This window comes from Papio anubis, chromosome 20, assembly GCF_008728515.1.
Source record: "Papio anubis isolate 15944 chromosome 20, Panubis1.0, whole genome shotgun sequence".
In the NCBI taxonomy this organism is placed as follows: Eukaryota; Metazoa; Chordata; class Mammalia; order Primates; family Cercopithecidae; genus Papio; species Papio anubis.
In genome coordinates, this window is record NC_044995.1 from 15,875,257 (window position 1) to 15,899,777 (window position 24,521).

At 53.0% G+C, this 24,521-nt stretch overlaps 1 protein-coding gene across 2 annotated transcripts; it reads left to right on the forward strand.

Annotated features, from left to right (window-relative positions):
- The first annotated feature begins 182 nt into the window (after positions 1–182).
- NUMBL (NUMB like endocytic adaptor protein) lies at positions 183–24,186 on the forward strand. 2 transcript variants are annotated; one of them, XM_009194525.4, is made up of 10 exons: positions 183–427; positions 3,921–4,005; positions 6,287–6,426; positions 8,029–8,103; positions 8,195–8,269; positions 9,942–10,082; positions 12,644–12,833; positions 16,941–17,243; positions 20,591–20,713; positions 22,723–24,186. In XM_009194525.4, exons 1-10 carry the CDS (start codon positions 404–406, stop codon positions 23,391–23,393), a joined length of 1,827 nt encoding a protein of 608 aa, XP_009192789.1. In that variant the 5' UTR covers positions 183–403; the 3' UTR covers positions 23,394–24,186. The 2 variants fall into 2 exon arrangements, with proteins under 2 accessions (XP_009192789.1, XP_003915601.1); XM_003915552.5 differs by having other exon boundaries at positions 184–427; positions 16,938–17,243.
- Positions 24,187–24,521: the final 335 nt, after the last annotated feature.

Consider the following 24,521-nt stretch of genomic DNA (forward strand, 5'->3'; position numbering starts at 1 on the left):
GCTCAGCCCGGGACTGGCCAATGGGCGTGGCGGGGCGGTGGCCGCGCCGGGGAAGGCGGGGTGGTGTCTGCGTGGGGGCGGGGTCTGCAGGCCAAGGGGCGGGGCAGGGCCGGCAAGGCGCCGGGGCGGGGCGGGGCCTTTCTGCATATACGGCAGGCGGCGGGCCAATGGGCGGGGCCGGGGCGGGGAGCCGAGGCCGAGGGACGCTCCCCCGCCCCCGGAACGGAATCCTCCCGGGAGCCAAGCAGGCTCGCGCGCGTGCATCCCGCACCATCCCCCGGCCCCGGGCCCTGGCCCGCGTCAGACCGAGCTGCCGCCGCCGCCACCGCAGCAGCAGCAGCAGCAGCAGTCGGGGAGCCGGGCCCAGCCAGGGCCGCGGGAGGCGGGGGCGCCCGGGCCCTGGATGTCCCGCAGCGCGGCGGCCAGCGTGAGAAGGGCGGGAGAGGGGGGCTCGGGTCGGGGGCGGCGCCGCTGCTGATGTGGCGGAGGGTGGGAGGCGGCCGCGGCGCCCGGATGGAGAGAGGGTGCCAAGGCTGGAAAGGGTGGTCCTGGGTGGGGGTCCAGGAACAGGCCCAACAAGCCAAAGCCCAGGAGACCAGGGTCTTGGGCACAGACCCCTGGGCCATCTCTTGCCAAGGCCCTGGAAATAGGGATCCTGGACACAGACCCCCCACAAAATCAAGGACAGGGGTACAGAGATTCTAGGTACAACTCCTGGAACTAGATGGGGATGGAGATGGGGTCGGGGATACAGCCCCCGTATCAAACCAAGGCCTCCAGGAGGTGATTCCAGACACAATCCCTACCTCTCCCTGCCTAAGGGGGTCTCAGCACAACAACTCCCTAGGCACGGTCTCAAGGATGGGGTCACTGCGTACAGCTTTCCCACCTCACCAAGGCATGGGGGGACTCCAAGCACAGCCTGCCCCTAGGCCTCAGAGGCACCCTGGGCACAGCATCTCCCCAATCCTTGGGCGGTGTCCCAGGCACAGCCCCTTCTCAAAACAAGGTCCCGTGCCTGGGACTCCACCCCACCCCAGCCTGAATAAAATAAGGACAATTTCAGGCAACCCCCAATCCCTCCACCCCCTGGCTTGGTCAAGGGTCCCAGGGCACAGAACCCCTGGGCCACCCCCTTTGTCCCCAGGGCTGCCCAGCTGTCCAAGAGTGGCCCCACCCGCAGACAATGCACCGCCTCCCCCTCCCGGACCTGGCCCCTCAGGCTCCAGCATACAGGCTGGGCTGGGGGCGGCTCCCCAGGGACCGGGTGCAGCCCTGTCTGTCTGCAGCGTCTGCGGTGACGGTGACGGCGGCTTTGTGTGTGGTACCTGGGGGGAAGGGGGGAAGCAAGCAATGGGGAGGTGGCTAGGAGTGTGCCCTGTGTTTGTGTGGCTGTGGCTGTGTATGTGTGTGTGTGCACGCATACGCTGCGGCTGGTGACAGGAATCCTGTGTGTGTGCTTGTGGTGGTGTCTATGATTGTGTCTGTGTGTGACCCTAGTATTTGACTGTGTATGTGTGTGTGACAGCTGCTTACTATGCAGAATCCTGTACTTTTTAGTCTGACTGTGTTTGGAGGTGTGCATGGTTGTGACTGTGGTTGTCTGTGATTATGTCTTTTGTGACCCTGTGTTTGTATGCCTCGGTAACTATAACTGGGTATGTGACAGTATGTGTTGAGTCTGGGGGTGGGCATGCGTGTGACTGACAGGATGTGGGTGGAGTTGTGACTGTGTGTGTGAGTGGAGTTGTCTATGGCTCCATGTGCATGTGTGACCCTCCCAGTGACTGACAATGTTTATAGTTGTGTCTCTACCTGATTTTATATACATGAGTGACACACACCTGTCTGTGCAACTCTGCCTGTGTGACTGCCATTGTATCTGAAGTCACATTGTGTCTATGTGCCTGGGGTTGTGTGACAGTATTGTGTATGACAGTGGTTGCGTATGCAGAACCATGTCTGAGTGTGTGACTGGGGTTGTATTAATATAAATGACTGTATCTGGCTGTGTGTGTGATAATGAGTGATTATATGTATTTCTAGCTTTGTATGTGTGATTTGGGTTATGTATTTGACTAAGTGTCTGAAACCCTGGCTATTTAAAAGGATTATTTGTGTGTGACTAAAGCTATGGATGTGTCTCCGTATTGGTGCCAGGAAATTATGTTTGTAGGGGTGTTTATGTAACTGTGGCTTCCATATGACTGTGTATGACCTGCATGTCTGTGACCCTGGGTGACTATAGATGTTTGTGTCTATGTCATCACCTGTGAGAGTTTGGGGTCTGCAGTTGTGTGCCTGTTTTGTCTCTGTGTGTATGTGCTGGACTACCTGTGTTTGAATGTATGATTTGGTGATGAGATTGGCCCCTGACTGTGCACATGGCTCCATCAGGACCTGTGTCTTCTGTGTAAACCCAACTATAAATGCCATGTCCTGGTCACTGCATTTCTGTGCCTACGCTGGACTGTGTACTTGTGACATGGGAAACTAAAACTGTGCGCTTTTGTCTCTATGTGTGAGACATGTGTATAGGTGGGGCTTATGACTTTGTGCACCTGTCCACACAGGGCTGTGATTCTGTGTGGCCACATACTTGTCTGTATGACTTGTGTGCCTGCATGAAGAATGGCTATATGTTTCACTGTGTTGGAGTGACATGGTACAGCTGTGTATGGGACACTGGGTGATGGGATTATGACCATGATAGGTGGCTGGGTCACACGGACATTGATGCTGTGGCCATGCCTACAGGACCACCATGGCTGTGTCTTAAGGGTGGCCATTCTTGGGGATAGTTGTTTGTGGGTGGTTGCGTGCTGTGGCCATCAGTACCTCCGTGTGTGGTTGTGTATAGAGGACTGTCCCTATGAGTATGGCTGTCACAGTAGACTGTGTGACTGATGCTGTGACCAGATGTGAGCACCTATGACTGGGTATGTGTGATCATGTGACAGTGTGTGACCAAAAACAGTGTTGGTGTGACTGGTCTGGTTGAGGCTGCATGTCCACGTGCAGCTGTGCCTGCATGTGGTCTCCGTGGGACCAAATGTGTGCCTGTCCGTGTGCATCTGTGACCAGATGTCCGTGTGCAGCAGTGGAGATACATGTGACAAGTGTGTATAGCTGCAATTGTGTTGTGTGGGACTGGGTCACCAAATGGGTGAACTCTGGGTGTGATTCTATCTGGGTGGGCCTGTGACATCAGTATCTTGGACGGGTGCCTGAGGAAACATAGCTGTCACTGGGTGTGGCCGTGCATGTGCGGCTCTAGTGGGTGTGTCTGGGCCCCGTTATTTGTATATGGCTGAGAATGTGGATGGAAGTGACCAGATTTCAGTGGGTGGTGTGAGCAGGTGTCTGTGGTGGGGACTAAGTGAGCTGGGACGTGCTACATGTATGTGGACAGATGTCTGTAGTAGAGACTATGTGTGTCTGAACATGAATATGTGGCCAGATGTTTACGGTGGCAGCTTTCTGGGGTTGTGACTGTTTCTGTGTATCTGCGATCTAAGGTATGTAGCTGTGATTGCATCTCTGTGTAACCAAGTATATAGGGCTGTTGCCGGATGCTAGGGACACCTGTAGATACATGGATACATACAGCTGGCTGCATACGTGTATAGCCCTGGACATGCATCTAGAGGGCAAGGCCACTCTCATAGCATTCCCTTGGGCAGTGAGGCTCTCCTGAGGCCAGCACATCCCCAACATATGCCCCCCAAACATACCTACTTCTTCCTGGGCCCTTGGAACCAGGTGGCTGATCTCCCTGGTAACAGTTGCTAGGACAACTAGGACTGTCATCAGGGAGCCCAAGATGGAGGGGGCTAACTGAAGTCCCAAGTTGGGGTGAGGTAACGGACTGAGCCCCACCCCAGACAAACTTCTCACCTTGTCCTCCCCTACTCGGGCAGGGCGGACCCCGGAGGCCTGAGCGGCACCTGCCCCCAGCCCCGTGTGGGGCCCCGGGGCCCCCAGAAACCTGCAGGACGGATCCAGGTGAGTGACCAGCCTGGGACACGGCAGGGCTGAATGGGTATGTGGTCTTGCCTAGCATGACCAGAGGAGCTGTCCCTGCGATCACATGGGCTTAATCACATTCATGAGTGGACCCCCTCAGGCATCTTCCTCAGCGACTGCCAGAGTCCCACTCATGCACAGACCCACACCCTGACACCCTTACAGCCTCAAGTGCAGGGCCACACTCAGACACTCACATCTGTAGACATACAGTTAGACACACACACACACAAACACAGATCTCTTTCAGATCACACACACTTGCTAATGCAGTAACACACTTGAACACGTGCTTAAGTAAATGTTCATCACACTAATACACAAACATATATACACATACATAGACACACAGACACATTCCCAGACAACACCCAGATTCACAGGTGACCACAGACGCTCGCTGGATACAGACTCTGAGATACATACTCTTAAGAGACACACTGTTGGCTGGGCACGGTGGCTCAACGCCTATAATCCCAGCACTTTGGAAGGCTGAGGTGGGCAGATCACCTGAGGTCGGGAGTTCGAGACCAGCCGGACCAACATGGAGAAACTCCGTCTCTATTAAAAATACAAAATTATCCAGGGGTGGTGGCGCATGCCTGTAATCCCAGCTACTCGGGAGGCTGAGGCAGGAGAATCGCTTGAACGCGGGAGGCAGAGGTTGCTGTGAGCCGAGATCGCGCCATTGCACTCCAGCCTCCATTCGCAACAAGAGCAAATCTCTGTCTCAAAAAAAAAAAAAAAAAAAAAAACTACTCTTGCACAGTCTGACAACACACACAGACCCACCTTTCTACAGATGACAGTCACACTTTCACAGACAGCACCCGCGGGCCCAGGCTCTCACAGGGAGCTACGGTTGTGCACAAACATGCACAAACACAGTCTCACAAAGAGCACCCAGCACTCTCTCAGGCAACAGTTGCACCTTTACAAATAACCCTCATGAACACAGTCTCGCTAAAGACAACCTCATGTTCTCACACACCCTAACGGATGCACCACTGCACACAGATACAACCTCTGTGCAATACCCATGCACCCACACTCTAAGATGACAGCCACAGCCACAGCTACACAGGCTCGCCGCCAACAGCTGCACTCTTGGACACAGTCTCGTGGGTCCCTCAGACGCACTCTCAGAGGCAGTATCATCACAGACTCACAGACAATAGCCACACCTTCACACACAGACATAGCTACATGGATAACAGCCATGGGCACACCCTTTGAAAGACGACAGCCTCATGCTCAAACACAGACACACCCTCCCTCACAGGCAACAGGCACTGAGCCACAAGTTCTCATAGACAACAACGGCACTCTCGCATATAGACGGCAGACACACACAAGCACTCTCAGACATCGATGCCCTTCAGCAACAACCTTCAGGGACTCAGACTCACAGACAACAACCACACTTTTGGATGCATCCCTCACAGACAGCACTCACAGATGCACACTATCATACACCATTCTCAGACATGCATTCTTCCAAACAGCCTTCAGAAACACACTCACAGACATTACTTGCATGCTCAGATACAGAGCCCCTCATAGCTTTCCAGAACATACCATTGCACACTTGCTTACACACACACGTTGGTGCTCCCAGTCCTGGGACTGTCAGGATGGCTGATCAGTGAAGACTGTCCTAGTGGCTGCCACCTCCACGCCCACTCCACACACCCACAGCGCTGCCTCTGACAGTCATGGGTGCAAGGCCCCAGAAACCTTGCCTGGGGACTAGACACAGTTGTCACAGAATGGCTGCGTCTCAGAGTTCCAGAGGCAAGCCACCATCCCCCACACCCCATGCACCTGACTCCCGCACCTCTGACCCATGCAGTTCCCAACTCCTCTGCTGTCCTCTGATCACCCCACTGCCTGACTCTCATACCCCTAAAACCCCTGTGTGGCCCCTGACCCCTATGCCCTCCAACCCCCATGCCCTCCAACCGCCATGCCCTCCTATGTCTGACTTCCCACCCTTTGGATGCTCATGGCCTGGGAATGAGGAAGCATCCACCACACGGACAAGAAGCCCTCCAACGCCCTGAAACCTGTGCCCCATGCCCCCACCCCAGACCTCCCGCCCCTTAGCCCTGTGGTTCTGAATCCGCAGTGCCCAGTGCTCACACTCCCCTGGCTTCTGTTGGCTCCTTTCCTCATGCTCCTTGAGCACTGGTCCCTCCCTGTTGAGCTCCATACCTTCTGACACCCGCCCTTGATCCACATCACTGTCCTGTGTCACCAGACGGGGCGGGCACCATGAACAAGTTACGGCAGAGCCTGCGGCGGAGGAAGCCAGCCTACGTGCCTGAGGCGTCGCGCCCGCACCAGTGGCAGGCGGACGAGGACGCAGTGCGGAAGGGCACGTGCAGCTTCCCGGTCAGGGTGAGTGGGCGGGGCGCGGCGGGGCGTGGACGGGGGGTGCTGTGCTGTGCGCATGCACGGCCTGACTGGGACACGCGCTCAAGTCTTTTGAAGTTGGTATTAAAAAGCGTGAGGCCTGCCGGGCGCCGTGGCTTATGCCTGTAATCCCAGCACTTTGGGAGGCTGAGGCAGGTAGATCACCTGAGGTGAGGAGTTCGAGACCAGCCTGACCAATATGGTGAAACCCCATCTCTACTAAGAATACAAAACTTAGCTGGGCATGGTGCCATCTTGCCATCTCTACTAAGAATACAAAACTTAGCTGGGCATGGTGCCATCTTGCCATCTCTACTAAAAATACAAAAATTAGCCGGGCGTGGTGCAGGGCGCCTGTAGCTACTGGGGAGGCTGAGACAGGAGAATCGCTTGAACCCGGGAGGCAGAGGTTCAGTGAGCCGAGATAGCACCACTGCACTCCAGCCTGGGCGACAGAGCAGACTGTGTCTAAAAAAAAAAAAAAAGCGTGAAGCGTGGTGGCGGCTCATACCTGTAATTCCAGGACACTGGGAGGCTGTGGTGGGAGGATTGCTTGAGCCAAGGAGTTCAAGACCAGCCTGGGCAAACACAGAGAGACCCTGTCTCTACAAAAAATAGTCAGGCACACTGGCACGCACCAGTAGTCCCAGCTATTCGCAAGGCTGAGGTGGGAGACTCACGAGTCCAGGAAGGTGGAGGCTACCGTGAGCCTTAATTGTGCCGTTGCACTCCAGCCTAGACAACAGAGTGATACCCAATCTTGAAAACAAACAACCAAAACACGTTTTCTTGTACCAGCAAACTATCACCTGGAAACCATCAGGTCATGTGTAGCATTTGCAAAGCGCTCTACCGTTAAGGGCGTTCTGGTTTAGCCATACCCTATACCTTTACATTCCTATGAGGGGGAGAGCAGGAATCATGGCATGGACTGTGGAGCTCAGCCCCTTCCTGGCTGAGTGATGACTCACCATGGTCACAGCCCCTCCACTACCTTATGTTCCCTTCCCCCGGAAGCAGACTCTGAGTGCGAAGCCTTCATTTGGGAGGTGCAGGAAATGGTGTTGGGAGTGAGGAAAGGAAAGCAGTCAGTAAAGGGTGTGTTATTAAAACTGCAGCTGTGTGCAACTGAGCTTTCCCCTGGGAAACTCGAGGCAACAGTCATCCCACCTGCAGGTGAGGGAGCTTGGGCTCAGGTACCCTAACTCCCGTCAATCATTGCGGGGACTGGCCCAGGCTCTTTCTAGCTGCTTTAGGGTGGGCAGAGCAGTTTTGCATGGCCTGGGGCCAGTCCTCACGCACAGAGATGCAAATGGTGTCTCTCGGGAGGACTATGGTGCCAGGTTAGGGACCAGGGATATAGCTAGACCTGAATCACTACCACATGCTGTGCTTCAGTTTCCCCATCTGCATGTCTAGACTAGGAATGGGGTGTCCACCTTGTAGAGTTGAGATGCAGAATAAATGATTGCATACACGTCATGCATGTGTTTAGAATATTGTCTGCTGCATGGCAGATGCTCAGTGGGCACTGAGAATGAGTGATTACTGTGCTGTTTTCTATCCCTCCATTCCCTCCAACCCAAGTACCTGGGCCACGTGGAGGTGGAGGAGTCCCGGGGAATGCACGTGTGTGAAGACGCGGTGAAGAAGCTGAAGGCGGTGAGTGAGGGGGCTGGCACAAGGGACGGGGCAAGGTCAGACAGGGAGAGGCACCCTGACCCGGCTTCTTTGTCCCCTTGCCTCTCCCCAGATGGGCCGAAAGTCCGTGAAGTCTGTCCTGTGGGTGTCAGCCGATGGGCTCCGAGTGGTGGATGACAAAACCAAGGTAGGAGGCCTGTGGGGGTGGACGCCAGGGGGCCTGTCTGCTCACCCTGCTGGAATCAGAGCGGAGGACGCCTTCCCACCTCCTCTGCACATCCCTCCCTCAGGGACCTTCTAGATGATGCTGTGTGCTCCCTCAGTCATCATAACTCAGGAATAAATGCTGTGATTATTTGGGAACTGGCATAGGCTGTGGGTGAGAGAGACTGGAGCAGCTGCCTCAGCTCCGATCCCAGCTTAGGGCCCCTGGGCATGAGATTTAACCTCTCTGGGTCTCAGTTGTGTCATCTAAAAAATGGGGATTATAGGCCGGGAGCGGTGGCTCATGCCTGTGATCCCAGTACTTTGGGAGGCCAAGGAGGGAGGATCGCCTGTGGTCAGGAGTTTAAGACCAGCCTGGCAATATGGTGAAACCTCATCTCTACTAAAAATACAAAAATTAGCCAGATGTGGTGGTGCACACCTGTAATCCCAGCTACTTGGGAGGCTGAGGCAGGAGAATCGCTTGCACCCGAGAGGTGGAGGTTGCAGTGAGCTGAGATGATGCCATTGCACTCCAGCCTGGGCAACAACAGCGAAACTCCATCTCAAAAAAAGGAGGGGGGGTGGGATTATCATAGACCCTACCATTAAGTGAGAAAGCATATGCAAGTTGTTTGAAATGGTGCCTGGCTGGGAGGGCCCCTTGAAGCCAGGAGTTCAAGATAAGCCTGTGAAAAGGAGCAAGGTTCCATCTATACAAAATAATTTTTAATACAATTTTTAATGCGGGCTGGGCACGGTGGCTCATACCTATAATCCCAGCACTTTGGGAGGCTGAGGCGGGTGGATCACCTGAGGTCAGGAGTTCGAGACTAGCCTGACCAAGATGGTGAAACCCCACCTCTACTAAAAATACAAAAATTAGCCGGATGTGGTGATGCGTGCCTGTAATCCCAGCTACTTGGGAGGCTGAGACAGGAGAATCGCTTGAACCCAGGAGGCAGAGGTTTCAGTAAGCCAAGATCACACCACTGCACTCTAGCCTGGGTGACAGAGCAAGACTTCTTCTGGGAAGAAAAAAATTATTTAAATAGGGTCTGGTACATCGTACATAACTGCTCAGATCAATGAATGTTAGCCGTTAAGTGTTTGTTGTCACCCTGCCCAGCCAGAAGGAAGCACTATGAGGCCACGATCTAGGTATCTGTTTGCTCACCTTGAATCCCCTGCCCCCAGCCCAGAGACTGCCCTAGGAGGTGCCCAGGACATGCTGAGGTTAATGACAGAACAAGGCCACCACCTTTGCAAGGCAGTTTCCTCAGCCCAAAATACTGTTCCTTGACTTTTTTTTCTAGTTAATACCTGCTTCAGGAAGCCCTGTCTGACTAACCCCAAGCCGGCTTCTGCCATGCTGGCCCTGACCCCTCTGCCTGTGCCTCCCCGGTCCTGGACCTGACCCCTCTGCCTGGGCTTCCTTCATCACATCCTGCCTGTACTCTGGGCTGCCCATCTTGTGATGGGTCTGATCTTCCCTCTGACCTGGGAGCCCTCTGCAGGCAGGGCACAGGGTGTCTCAGTGACTGCTGGGTCCCTACCCTGTTCAGGACGGGATTTCAGCAGACACGGAGAGAATGTTGAGTGAATACTCGAAAGACAGTTCACACTCTTCTCCTGGCCTCCCCGGCCCCTCCTAGGATCTTCTGGTCGACCAGACCATCGAAAAGGTCTCCTTTTGTGCTCCTGACCGCAACCTGGACAAGGCTTTCTCCTATATCTGCCGTGATGGGACCACCCGCCGCTGGATCTGCCACTGTTTTCTGGCACTCAAGGACTCCGTGAGTATTGCCACAGCTGGCCGACTCTTCCCTCCCATGCCCTGGCATCCCAGCCCCACCCTGACAAGCTTCCTCCATTCAAGCACGTCACTCACCTCTGTGTGCCCAGTTTCCTCATCTGGAGAAGAGAGTATACTCAGTTCCCAATTTAGAGTATTCACGTGAGGGCCGGATGCAGTGGCTCATACCTGTAATCCCAGCACTTTGGGATGCTGGGGCGGGTGGATTGCCTGAGCTCAGGCATTCAAGACCACCCTGGACCACATGGTAAAATCCCATCGCCACTGAAATACAAAAAATTAGCCAGGTGTGGTGGTGCACACCTGTAGTCCTAGTTACTCAGGAGGCTGAGGCAGGAGAATCACTTGAGCCCGGGAGGTGGAGGTTGCAGTGAGCCAGAATTGCACCACTGCACTTCAGCCTGGGCGACAGAGTGAGACTCCATCTCAAAAAAAAAAAAAAAAAAAAAGAGTATTGGCTGGGCATGGTGGCTCAGTGGCTCACACCTGTAATCCCAGCACTTTGGGATTACAAAGTGCTGGGATTACAGGTGTGAGCCACCCCACTCGGCAATATTTTTAATTTAATTAATTAATTTAATGAGACAAGATCTCTCTCTGTCACCCAGGCTGGCGTGCAGTGGTGCAATCTCACCTCACTGCAACCTGGGTTCAAGCGATTCTCCCACCTCAGCTTCCTGAGTAGCTGGGACTACAGGCACATGCCACCATGCCCGGCTAATTTTCTGTATTTTTTGTAGAGACGGGGTTTCACCATGTTGCCCAGGCTTGTCTGGAACTCCTGGACTCAAGTGATCCACTCACCTTGGCCTCCCAAAGTGCTTGGATTACAGGCATGAGCCACTTGGATCAGTAGTTCATTCCTTTTTTTTTTTTTTTTTGAGACAGAGCGAGACTGGAGTACAATGGCACGATCTTGGCTCACTGAACCCTCCTGGGTTCAAGCAATTCTCTTGCCTCAGCCTCCATAGTAGCTGGGATTACAGGTACATGCCACCGCGCCCGGCTAATTTTTGTATTTTTAGTAGAGACGGGGTTTCACCATGTTGGCCAGGCTGGTCTCGAACTCCTGGCCTCAAGTGATTTGCCTGCCTCAGCCTCCTGAAGTGCTGGGATTACAGGTGTGAGCCCCTGTGCTTGGACTGTCTGATACTTTTTGTATGTCAAATTTGTAGGTATTGGACTACTTCCCGCTCCGTATTTCAGCATGCACACCATTAAGTAGAATTTGTATTTGTTTCCAGATTTTTTTTTTTCCTTCAAAGTGAAAGATATAATTGTCTTAGTTCAGACTGCTGTAACCAAATAGTGTAGACTGTGTGGCTTAAATGACAAACATTTGTTTCTTGCACTTCTAGAGGTTGGATGTCTGAGGTCAGGGTGTCAAATGGCTCATTTCTTGGTGAGGACTCTTTTCCTGGTTTGCAGACGGATGCCTGCTTTTTGTATCTTCACCTGGCAAGGTGGAGGGAGATCTCATGTCTTTTTCTCCTTTTTAAGGGCATTAATCCTGGCCGGGCACAGTGGCTTACGCCTGTAATCCCAACACTTTGTGAGGCGCAGGTGGGCAGATCACTTGGGGTCAGGAGTTCGAGTCCAGCCTCACCAACATCGTGAAATCCCATCTCTACTAAAAACTTAGCCGGGCGTGGCGGTGCATGCCTATAATCCCAGCTACTGGGAGGCTGAGGCAGGGGAATCGCTTGAAGCTGGGAGGTGGAGGTTGCAGTGAGCTGAGGTTGTGCCACTGCACTCCAGCATGAGCGTCAGAGTGAGACCCTGTCCCAGAAAAAAAATAAATAAATAAGGGCATTAATTCCATCATGAGGATCCCACCTCATGATCTAAACATAACTCTCATTGTCTCCCAAAGGCCTACCCCCAAATACCAGCACATTGTGAATGAGGGCTTCAGTGTTTGAATTGGGAGAGAAACACACATTTAGTCCATAGCAATGCACTAAAGCCTTCAGTGTACAGTCAACGAATTTTGACAACTGCATACACCCATGTAACCAAACCCCTATCAATATCTAGAACATTGCCAGCACCCAATCATCCCTTCATACCCTTTCCAGTCATTCCCCACCCCATAGGAAACTACCACTATTCTGACTTTCTTTTTTTGAGACAGAATCTCGCTCTGTCACCCAAGCTGGAGTGCAGTGGTGCAATCATAGCTCCCTGCAGCCTTGACCTCCTGAGCTCAAGGGAACCTCCTGCCTCAGCCTCCCAAAGTGCTAGCATTACAGGCAAGAGCCACCACTCCTGGCCTGTTCTGACTTTTTTCACCATAGATTAGTTTTGCCTCTTCTGGAATTTCCGGTAAGTGGAGCCACACAACAGGCTCATTGGTTTCTGACTTCTTTCACTTGGAGCTGTCATTTCCAGCCCTTCCTCGTGGTGCAGATGAGCACTGAAGCCCAGAGAAGTGCAGGGACTCATCCAGCGCGATCCAGTACCTAGCGGCTGTAACCCAGTGCCCCGGCCCCTGTCCGCACTGCCCAGCACCTCTAACCCCCGCCCATCCTCTCCCCACAGGGTGAGAGGCTGAGCCACGCTGTGGGCTGTGCTTTTGCCGCCTGCCTGGAGCGAAAACAGCGACGGGAGAAGGAATGTGGGGTCACGGCCGCCTTCGATGCCAGCCGCACCAGCTTCGCCCGCGAGGGCTCCTTCCGCCTGTCTGGGGGTGGGCGGCCTGCTGAGCGAGAGGCCCCGGACAAGAAGAAAGGTGGGTGTTGCCCCGAGCACCAGCAGGGCACAGAGTGGGCACAGGGTACCCAAGGTCGGGGGGCGGGGGGCTTCAGAGGTACAGGGACTCAACAGTTTACAAAGCAGGGGATGCTTCAGGCCAGGCGCCATGGCTCACGCCTGTAATCCCAGCACTTTGAGAGGCCAAGTTGGGCAGATCACTTGAGGTCAGAAGTTGCAGACCAGCCTGGGCAACATGGTGAAACCTCGTCTCTACTAAAAATACAAAAATTAACCGGGCATGGTGGCCTACACCTGTAATCCCAACTACTTGGGAGGCTGATGCAGGAGGATTGCTGGAACCCTGGAGGTGGAGGTTGCAGTGAGCCAAGATCACGCCACTGCACTCCGGTCTGGGCAATAGAGTAAGACTCTGTCTTTTTTTGAGACAGAGTCTCGCTCTGTCACCCAGGCTGGAGTGCAAGGGTGCGATTTCGGCTCACTGCAATCTCCACCTCCCGGGTTCAAGCAATTCTCCTGCCTCAGCCTCCCGAGTAGCCAGGATTACAGACATGGCTAATTTTTGTATTTTTATTAGAGACAGGGTTTCCCCATGTTGGCCAGGCTGGTCTCGAACTCTTGACCTCAGGTGATCCACCTGCCTCGGCCTCCCAAAGTGCTGGGATTACAGGCGTGAACCATGGCGCCTGGCCTTCTCAGGACTTTTCAGCCTGTGTATCAAGACCTGTGAAGCCAATTTGCTGTACTGTAGCTGGCATTTTTTGTTTTGTTTTCTGAGTTGAGGTCTAATTCTGTTGCCCAGGCTGGAGTGCAGTGGCGTGATCACAGCTCCCTGCACCCTCAAACTGCTGGGCTCAGGTAATTCTCCTGCCTCAGCCTCCAGGTAGCTGGGAATATGGGCACGCACCACAGCATCTGGCTAGTTTTATTTTTAGTTTTTGTAGAACTGGGATCTTGCTGTTTTTCCCAGGCTGGTCTCAAACTCCTGGCCTCAAATGATTCTCCCACCTCAGCCTCCCAAAGCACTGGTGTTATAGGTATGGACAACTGGGCCCAGCCCATGTGGCTGGCATTTTAAAAAATGAAATCAACCTGGGCAACATAGGGAAACCCTGTCTCTGCAAATCATTAAAAAATTAGCCAGGCATGGTGGTGCAGCCTGTGGTCCCAGCTACTCAGGAGGCTGAGGCAGGAGGATCACCTGGGCCCAGGAGGTAGAGGCTGCAGACAGCTGCGATTGTGCCACCACACTCAAACCTGGGTGACAGACAGAGTGAGACCCTGTCTCAAAAAAAAAAAATGAGGCCGGGCGCGGTGGCTCAAGCTTGTAATCCCAGCACTTTGGGAGGCCGAGACGGGCGGATCACGAGGTCAGGAGATCGAGAACATCCTAACATGGGCTAACATGGTGAAACCCCGTCTCCACTAAAAAATACAAAAAACTAGCCGGGCGAGGTGGCGGGCACCTGTAGTCCCAGCTACTCAGGAGGCTGAGGCAGGAGAATGGCATAAACCCGGGAGGTGGAGTTTGCAGTGAGCTGAGATCTGGCCACTGCACTCCAGCCTGGGCGACAGAGCGAGACTCTGTCTCAAAAAAAAAAAAAAAAAAAAAAAAAAAAAGAATTTAAAAACAATGAAGTAGAGAATCATAGAAAATATCAGAGTATACTGAATGGCATAAGGGTTAAATATAATTTAATGATACATTTATTTGAGTGTGAGAGAAAGAGAGTGTGTGTGTGTGTGTGTGTGCGTGCGTGTGCATGTAAGAGGCTACCATATAAAAGATATCTCTTACTCTGGATTGCCATCAAGAAAGTTTGAAACATACTTGGTAAAACTAACTTTCTAGGTAAATGGTTACTTTGTAAGTTCTAAAACTGTGTGTGTGTGTGTTTAAATTATAATTGTATGTATGTCCTGAGTCACCATATAATTTAATTAATTAATTTATTTATTTTTTACTGTGAATTCTAGTTTACGTTTTTTGGGAAAACACTACTTAGAATTTACAAAGAATTTACCATTGGAAACTGATCCTGATTAAGGGAGACGAATGAGATTTGACAGGTATTAATAGGTGCAAGATGTGATCCTGAATTGGATCCTGGATTGTAAGGGGAAAAAAAAGAACATCTTTTTTTTGAGACAGAGTCTCTCTCTGGCACCCAGGCTGGAGTGCAGTGTCGCCATCTCAGCTCACTGCAACCTCCGCCTCCTGGTTTCAAGCAGTTCGTATGCCTCAGCCTCCTGAGTAGCTGGGATTACAGGTGCCCACCACCACACCCAGCTAAGTTTGTTTGTTTTATTTTTCTTTTTTGGAGACAGAGTCTCGCTCTGTTGCCCAGGCTGGAGTGCAGTGGTGTGATCTTGGCTCACTGCAACCTCTGCCTCTCGGGTTCAAGCAATTCTCCTGCCTCAGCTTCTGGAGTAGCTGTAATCCCAGGCATGTGCCACTACACCCAACTAATCTTTTTTTGTATTTTTAGTAGAGATGGTATTTCACCATGTTGGCAAGGCTGGTCTTGAACTCCTGGCCTCCAGTGATCCTCCCACCTCAGCCTCTCAAAGTGCTGGGATTATAGGCATGAGCCACTGTGTCCAGGCATGCTTTTGTTGGATTCCAAAACATTTAACATTCACCACCTAAACTGACCCTCTCGGAGGCTTGGGAAGTAGCATGAGATATTTATCCCAGGTTTCTAGTTGGCAAACTGGAGCCCAGAGAGGGGAGGGGACTTCCTGAGGTCACACAGTGAGTGGGGGCAGAGGTGGTTTCCTGGTTCCAACCTGTCCTGGGCTGTTTCCACTGCCCTGGGCCAGACCTGCATGGGTGCCCCATTGTGTCACGATGGGAGAAGCAGCACTGGGCGACATCCTTCTGGGAGGGTCTCTCTGGGCCTGAGTTTAATCTCCATGGTATTCAGGCCGCAGCTCGGGGAGTCCCTGGTAGGAGGGTAGGTGTGTGTTCATAGTTCAGCAGGGGTGAGGGGAGCCCTGCCCTTGAAGAGCCTGCCTCTCCTGCTGAGTAGGGAGGTCAGGCTTCCTCCCAGAGGACAGAGAACAGTCTCAGAGTGGAGCGAGCCAGGCTGAGAGACCAGAACAATCTGGAAAGCTTCTCAGAGGATGAAGCATCCAAGCCATGTCTAGAATGACTGGAGGAAGGGAGGAGCTCCTTGAGGTGGGAAGAAGGCTGGGAGGTGGGAGACAGAGGGGAACAGACAGTGACAGAGAAAGACATGATACAGAGAGCGAGGCCAGAGGGAGACAGGGCGGGCAGTCATTTGGAGCATGGGCTCCAGAGTCAGCCTGTCCTTTCCTAGCAGTGTCATTTGGAGCATATCACACTGGGCCTTTGCTGGGTCTCAGTTTCCACATCTGTAAAATGAGGATCGTATCAACCCCATGTGTAGTCGTGTGGATTGAATGAGTTAATACTTGCAAACTGGCCGGGCGCGGTGGCTCAAGCCTATAATCCCAGCACTTTGGGAGGCCGAGACGGGCAGATCACGAGGTCAGGAGATCGAGACCATCCTGGCTAACACGGTGAAACCCCGTCTCTACTAAGAAATACAAAAAACTAGCTGGGCAAGGTGGCGGGCGCCTGTAGTCCCAGCTACTCGGGAGGCTGAGGCAGGAGAATGGCGTAAACCCGGGAGGCGGAGCTTGCAGTGAGCTGAGATCCGGCCACTGCACTCCAGCCCGGGCGACACAGCGAGACTCTATCTCAAAAAAAAAAAAAAAAATACTTGCAAAGCATCTGGAACAATGCCTCATACGTTATTCCGGCACCAAATAAGTGTTTGTTAAATGATCGGAAAGGGAGATAGAGGGTCTCTGAGGGAAGAACGGTGAGAGCAGCAGGGCAAGACAGAAAGGGGCAGGAAGCTGGCGAGACACAGAGGGTGAGCCTGGGGGACGGTGTTCCAAGGGCCTCCTGGGGAAGGGGATCTTGACTTGGGTGGGAGTGAGGGATATCTCAAGGCTTTGACTAGCTTGTCGTACGGGCAGGACTCACTGACAAGGAAGGCAGCCTTGGAGAATGACCCAGAGAACCAGGTGGGAGAGGCCTTGAATGCCATGGTGAGATACCTAACCATCCATCTCCCCCCCATGTCTCCAGCAGAGGCAGCAGCTGCCCCCACTGTGGCTCCTGGCCCTGCCCAGCCTGGGCACGTGTCCCCAACACCAGCCACCACATCCCCTGGTGAGAAGGGTGAGGCAGGCACCCCCGTGGCTGCAGGCACCACTGCGGCCGCCATCCCCCGGCGCCACGCCCCCCTGGAGCAGTTGGTTCGCCAGGGCTCCTTCCGTGGGTTCCCAGCACTCAGCCAGAAGAACTCACCTTTCAAACGGCAGCTGAGCCTACGGCTGAATGAGCTGCCATCCACGCTGCAGCGCCGCACTGACTTCCAGGTGAAGGGCACAGGTGAGCCCTGGGCCCAGTGGGAAAGGGCACTGGAATCAATTGGCACTATCTGATGTGGGCAAGGGATAGAGGCGAGATGGTTCACACTGTGATTGATTTGCACTGTCTGCCATGGGCAAAGGAGAGAGAGGTGGAACATGTCATGATCGATTAGCAGTGGGCAAGGGAGAGGAAGGAGACAGCACAAATCAGGATTGATAAACCATGTCTGCTCTGAGTAAGGGATAGCAGAAAGGCCTCACAAGTTATGATCAATTAGCAATGTCTGGTGTGGTTAAGGAAAAGGAGAAAGATGACGCACGTCATGATTAGTTAGTAAAGTCCGCTATGGACAAAGAAGTCGGGCATGGATAAGGAAGTTTGCCATGGGCCAGGGAAAGAAGAGAAGCAACACTGTTGGCCTGTTTTTGCTCAGAAATAGACTGAAGCACTGTAAGTTAATGCGTGCTCTCTCCCTCCAAGCATTTGCCTATGAAATCTGGCTAGGTGAAGGATACAGGTATTCCTCAGGCTCTAAGGAAAGGAGGATTGCGATGGATTAGCAATGTCTGCCTAGGGCAGAGAGCATCAAGGGATGGCAAAAAAGGCATCACAAATCATGATCAATTAGCAATGTCTGCTGTGGTTAAGGAAAACAAGAAGGATGGTGCACATCATGATTGGTTAGCAATCATGATCTTCTTACAGTGTGTGTCATGGGCAAGGGAGAAGAGAGAGTAGGAAGAGTGTTATGTTTTTACCCAAAGGGGAGACTCCCAGAATTTGGTCAGTAGAAACATGACATGCAGGGCACCAGTGAGCTCAGAGATCCCAGGGGTCAGGGGGCATAGTGATGGATCAGGGATATTTGTTGTGGGCACAGAGTTGAGCAGAGGCAGTACCCATCACGAAAAGGAGCAGCACATCATAATTGATTGGCATTGTCTGCCATGGCTGGTGATAGGAGAGATGAGATATAAAGGTCGTGTTTTACTTGGAGGGAAGATGGAGTTACAAGGATCTGTTTCTTCTAGCACTTGGCCAGGGGAGCCATGAAGTCTGGACAGGTGATGGGTAAGGTGAGCAAAGAGCTCCATGGAGGAAAAAATTGTGTTTGATTACTAATGTCTGCCGTGGGTCAGGGAAAGGAGACAGATGGTATACATCATGGTCTAAAAGCGATGTCCAGCCAGGTGCAGTAGCTCATGCTTGTAGTCCCAGGACTTTGGGAGGCCAAGGCAGGCAGATCACTTGAGCCCAAGAGGGGTTCAAGGATCCCTTGAGGCAGATGACTTGGCTAAACCCTGTCTCTACAAAAAAATACAAAAACTAGTCTAGTGTGGTGGCACATGCCTGTAGTCTCAGCTACTCAGGAGGCTGAGAAAGGAGAATTGCTTGAGCCCAGCAGATTGAGGCTGCAGTGAGCTCAGATTGCACCACTTCACTCCAGCCTGGGCAACAGAGTGAGATCCTGTCTAAAAGAAAAAAAAAAAATTAAGAACAATGTCTGCCGTGGGAAAGGAAGAAGATAGAAGTGGCATGCTACTGAGTTTTGCCTGAGGGAGGCAGGCAGAAGGGCTGTCTTCCCCACCAGCAGCCAGTGAAGCCATGTGGTCTGGCCCACACTCTTGTTCCTGGATGCCAAATCTGCATCGCCTACCCGTTATGGCCTTGGGGATTGGTGTGGGAGGGTGTTGAGCTGTATCCAGGAGGCTGGGCTGCTCCAAAAGGTAACCGGTGAGCAGGTGCCCACCCTTGTTGAGAGTGACGCACACTCACTCCATGCCTGCAGCACTCCTGGGCCATCACACACCCTCACGTTTGCTGTCCTTACGCAGCCTGACATCAGGCACACTCCCCAGGCTGTCACACGCACTCCTGAGAGGTGGCAGGAGCTCCAGGCTTTATTTAGAAGCCTCACACTCCTGTGGCCAGCTGCACGCTCACTTGGATGTGACTTGCCACACAGAAATTTCACATACATAGACATCGTACCCTCACACACATGTCACACATGCTCAGAAGTCACAAACTCAGAGTCAAGTATACTCTCAAGTCACGCACACTCCAAAATCACAGAGTCAGAAGTCACACATGGCCAGACGTGGTGACTCACACCTGTAATCTCAACACTTTGGGAGGCCAAGGAGGGAGGATCACTTGAGCTCAGGAGTTTGAGACCAGCCTGGGCAGCACAGCAAGATCTCATCTCTACAGAAAAATTTTAAAACTTAACCTTTATTGTTAACCAGATGCAGTGGTATGCACCTGTAGTCACAGCTACTCAGGAAGATTGCTTGAGCCTGGGAGGCAGAGGTTGCAGTGAGCCAAGATTGTGCCACTACACTCCAGCCTGGGCAACAGAATGAGACCCTGTGTCAAAAATAAGTAAATATTTTAAAAAAAGAAACACCCTCAGATTTACACACCTTCACAGATCACACACCCAGATTTATGCAAACTCCAAAGCTACATGTGCAGATTCATGCACACCTGCAAACACACTCGTACATCACACAGCAGATGCACTCACACCTGGGGGTCACGCATCAGGACGCCACAGACCTGACTCCAGTCACACTCAGATGCCCCAACCTCAGAAGCTGCATGCCTGTTTGGATGAACATGCACAATCATTGTTGACATTGGCTGTCCCACCTGGGCGCCCCCACAGCACACCTGCAGACACCTACGGCCAGTTCTGATGTTCACTGGAGCATCTGCATGACCCCTTGGAGACAGCCATTGGCTAAAACGTCACAGACATGTGTCACACACCACACATGGCAGTCCTTAATTGTTTATTTGGATGGTACCTTTGCTCATCCCAAGCCCTCGCGGGGCCGCCATGCCTGCTCAGTGTCTCCTGCCTTGCTGGCACAGGCACAGGCACATCTCTGCTCTCATGATGTTTGCCATAGGTCAGGCTGGGTGGGGTGGACAGGGCCCCACTTCTCTGCCCAAAGCTGGACAAATGATCCCCAGCCAGTGAGCGGCCATGCCACAATCCATTCAGACTGGGCCCATGTCCTTGCCATGCACGTGGTTTGGCATATTTTTAAACTAATATATGTTGCTAAATGTTTTAGACATCTCTTCTGGTTTGTGGCCACACACAAATCTTGAGGTCCTTGGTTTGGGGTCCCTGTTACTGTCAACCATCAAATGTCACACACTAAGTTGATTGTTCTGCCATTCAGATGTGACACACACATGTGTGCAGTTATTTGGCGGTCATGGCCACTTAGTTACTACAGCAGGAAAGGATACAGGTCACAAGAGAGGGCCACCAAGGGCGTGGGATAAAGGGTGGGGCTGCGGCAGGGCCTGGGCCTGTTTGCTGACCTCCGTCCTGCCCTGCTTCCCAGTGCCTGAGATGGAGCCTCCTGGCGCCAGCGACAGTGACAGCATCAACGCTCTGTGCACACAGATCAGTTCATCTTTTGCCAGTGCTGGAGCACCAGCACCAGGGCCACCACCTGCCACAACAGGTAAAGCCAGGCTTTCTACTGGGCAGACACGCTGCATGTCCTTCCTGTACCCCCTCCTCTATCCAGGGCTACCCAGATAGTCCAGGGGTCTTGGGATCCTACAGGCTTAGAATCATGGATCACCTCAGAGCCAGGGGATCATCCTAGAACCATGGATTATCTTAGAGCCATGGGATTACCTGAGAATCATGTGATTATTTTAGAACCATGGACCATCTTAGAGCCAGGGGATCATCCTAGATCCGTGGATCATCTTAGAGTCATGGGATTACCTCAGAATCATGCAATCACCTTAGAACCAGAGATCATCTTAGAGCCAGGAGATCAGCCTAGAACCAGAACCATGGGATTATCTGAGAATCATGTGATCATCTTAGAGCCATGGATCATTTTAGAGCCAGGGGATTATCCTGGATCCGTGGTTCATCTTAGAGCCATGGGATTACCTGAGAATCACGCAATCACTTTAGAAGCATGGATCATCTTAGAGTCAGGGGATTATCCTAGATCCATGCATCATCTTAGAGCCATGGGATTACCTCAGAATCGTGCGATCACCTTAGACCCAGGGATCATCTTAGAGCCAGGGGATCAGCCTAGAACCATGGGATTATCTGAGAATCATGTGATCATCTTAGAGTCATGGGTCATCTCAGAACCGGGGGATTATCCTAGATCTGTGGATCATCTTAGAGCCATGGGATCACCTGAGAATCATGCGATCACATTAGACCCAGGGATCATCTTAGAGCCAGGGGATTATCCTAGGATCATGGATCATCTTAGAGCCAGGGGATTATCCTAGAACCATGGATCATCTTAGAGCCATGGGATTGTCTGAGAATCATGTGATCATCTTAGAGCCATGGATCATCTCAGAGCCCTTGATCATTTTAGAGCCATGGAATCCCCGTAGAACCATGGGATCCCCTTAGAACCAAGGGATCATCCTAGAACTATGGATCATCTTAGAGCCATGGGATTACCTGAGAATCAAGTGATCACCTTAGAACCATGATTTATCTTAGAGATACAGGATCATCTTAGAGCCATGGGGTCATCTCAGAGGCATGGGCTCATCCTAGAATCTTGGGATCACCTTAGAGCTCAGAGATCGTTTTGGAACCATGGAATCCTTGAGAACCGTGTATCATCTGAGAGCCATGGGCTTATCCTAGAACCACAGGAGCACCTTAGAATCTCAAACGCTGTAAATGTAGAACTCGAGAATCTTAGAAAGCCCCACCCTAAACTGTCGGACCTTACTATGTTAGGATAATATTATACATGTGGAGAAAGATCCATGCAATCTTAGAATCTTAACTCCTAAAACAATACATTCTGAAAGTGTTAGAGAATCAAGGGTGATATTCAAAATAGTGAATACTGGCTGGGTGTGGTGGCTCATGCCTGTAATCCTAGTACTTTGGGTGGCCGAGGTGGGGGGATCACTTGAGATAGGAGTTTGCGTCCAGCCTGGGCAACATGTTGAAACCTCGCCTCTACTAAACATACAAAAAATCAGCTGGGTGTGATGGTGCGCGCCTGTAATCCCAGCTACTCAGGAGGCTGAGGCACGAGAATTGCTTGAACCTGGGAGGCGGAGGTTGCAGTGAGCCGAGATAGGGCCACTGCATCCCAGCCTGGGCAACAGAGTGAAACTCTCTCAAAACAGACAAACAAAACAAAATAGTGAATCCCAGGTTTGGCACTGACCAGTCAGAAGGGCAGTGGAGCTAGGAGGATGTCAGTCCTACTTAGACTTTCCCATCATAGGACCTCAGAAGCTCAGAATTGTATGTTCTTAGCACTCCAGAGACATTATGTGGTCCAGAATGGTGAAGTCACTTGCCTAAAGTCAGCAAGCTAGGGAGGTGCAGAGCTGGGATTCAGAGGCAGGCGGTCTGGCTCCAGAGTCTGTGCTCTGATCCCCACACCATGCCAGTTCCCAGCCTGAGGTTCTTCTGCTGAAGCCCTTGCCCCCTCACCTGTCCCTCTCCTCTCTCCAGGGACTTCTGCCTGGGGTGAGCCCTCCGTGCCCCCTGCAGCTGCCTTCCAGCCCGGGCACAAGCGGACACCTTCAGAGGCTGAGCGATGGCTGGAGGAGGTGTCACAGGTGGCCAAGGCCCAGCAGCAGCAGCAGCAGCAGCAGCAGCAGCAGCAGCAGCAGCAGCAGCAGCAGCAGCAAACAGCGTCTGTGGCCCCGGTGCCCACCATGCCTCCTGCCCTGCAGCCTTTCCCTGCCCCTGTGGGGCCCTTTGACGCGGCATCTGCCCAAGTGGCCGTGTTCCTGCCACCCCCGCACATGCAGCCCCCTTTTGTGCCCACCTACCCAGGTTTGGGCTACCCACCGATGCCCCGGGTGCCTGTGGTGGGCATCACACCCTCACAGATGGTGGCCAACGCCTTCTGCTCAGCCGCCCAGCTCCAGCCTCAGCCCGCCACCCTGCTTGGGAAAGCTGGGGCCTTCCCACCCCCTGCCATACCCAGTGCCCCTGGGAGCCAGGCCCGCCCTCGCCCCAATGGGGCCCCCTGGCCCCCGGAGCCAGCGCCTGCCCCAGCTCCAGAGTTGGACCCCTTTGAGGCCCAGTGGGCGGCATTAGAAGGCAAACCCACTGTGGAGAAACCCTCCAACCCCTTTTCTGGTGACCTGCAGAAGACATTCGAGATTGAACTGTAGCCCGAGCCGCCCCGCCCACTCCATCATCTCCAGGCGCCCCACGCCTGGGGGTGGAGGCACAACCTCTCCCTAACCCTGCTCTCTGGGGCTGCGCCCCTCAGCACCCTCTCAACACCCCCCTCTCTCAACCACCCCAACAACCACTACAGAACCAACATTGTGACACCCAGGTTGGAACAGGATGGAATTCAGGGATGGACCCAGCCTGGCTAAGGGAACCATTTCACTGCCGGACTTAGGCTGGCGATGCCCCCTTCCCCCACCCCAGACACAGGGGTTGGCCGCAATCCCACTGAATGCCCTTGGTTCACGCTCCATTTCCCAGTTTCTGTTGACCTCCCACCTTCCAGTGTTGGACAGGATGGGGGGGGACACTTGCTTAGGGGCTCTCCTGGGCCCCACACCAGTGCCCACCCCAAATCTGGTCGTCTCCTCCCCCCATACACAGCACAAGCTAAGGGCTGCCCTCTGCCCACACGCTGCGTTCACTGCCAATGCTGTAGTCACCCCCATCGCCCTCCAGCTCTGGGGCCCATGTGTTCCTTGGGCCAAGGTCTCATGGGGGCTGGGGCCAAGTTGGGGGACCAGGAGGCGGGGAGGGGGGAGGAGGAGAAGATGCGCAGTTACCTCATGTCTGTGCCCGCTGGGGAGGGGTCCGGGAAGAAAGGGAAGGGGTGCCTGGCGGGTACTTTTCTATCTTTTATTTCCAGATTTTTTTTGTATCTAAACTTGAAGATTTGTATTATACAAGGACAGCCAATAAAGGAAGAATATAATGGTGCCCCTCGGGAAACGAGGGTGTGTGTAGGGCGCTGGTGAGGCCCCAGAACCTTTCCTCCTGAGTCATGGACTGAAACGGAGTCAGAAGGGTGTCCCTGAGTGAGAACCTCCGAGTCATCGTGTGGTACCACTGACTCAGCACCTGCCAGGCAGGTATTCAAGGAGCCAAAATTAATCACCCCATTTATGTTCCTTACAGGTTTAGAACCAAGGAATAAAAAACATTATAAACTGCTGGCTGGGCGCAGCGGCTCACACCTGTAATCCCAGCACTTTGGGAGGCCGAGGCGGGTGGATCACAAGGTCAGAAGATCGAGACCATGGTGAAACCCCGTCTCTACTAAAAAT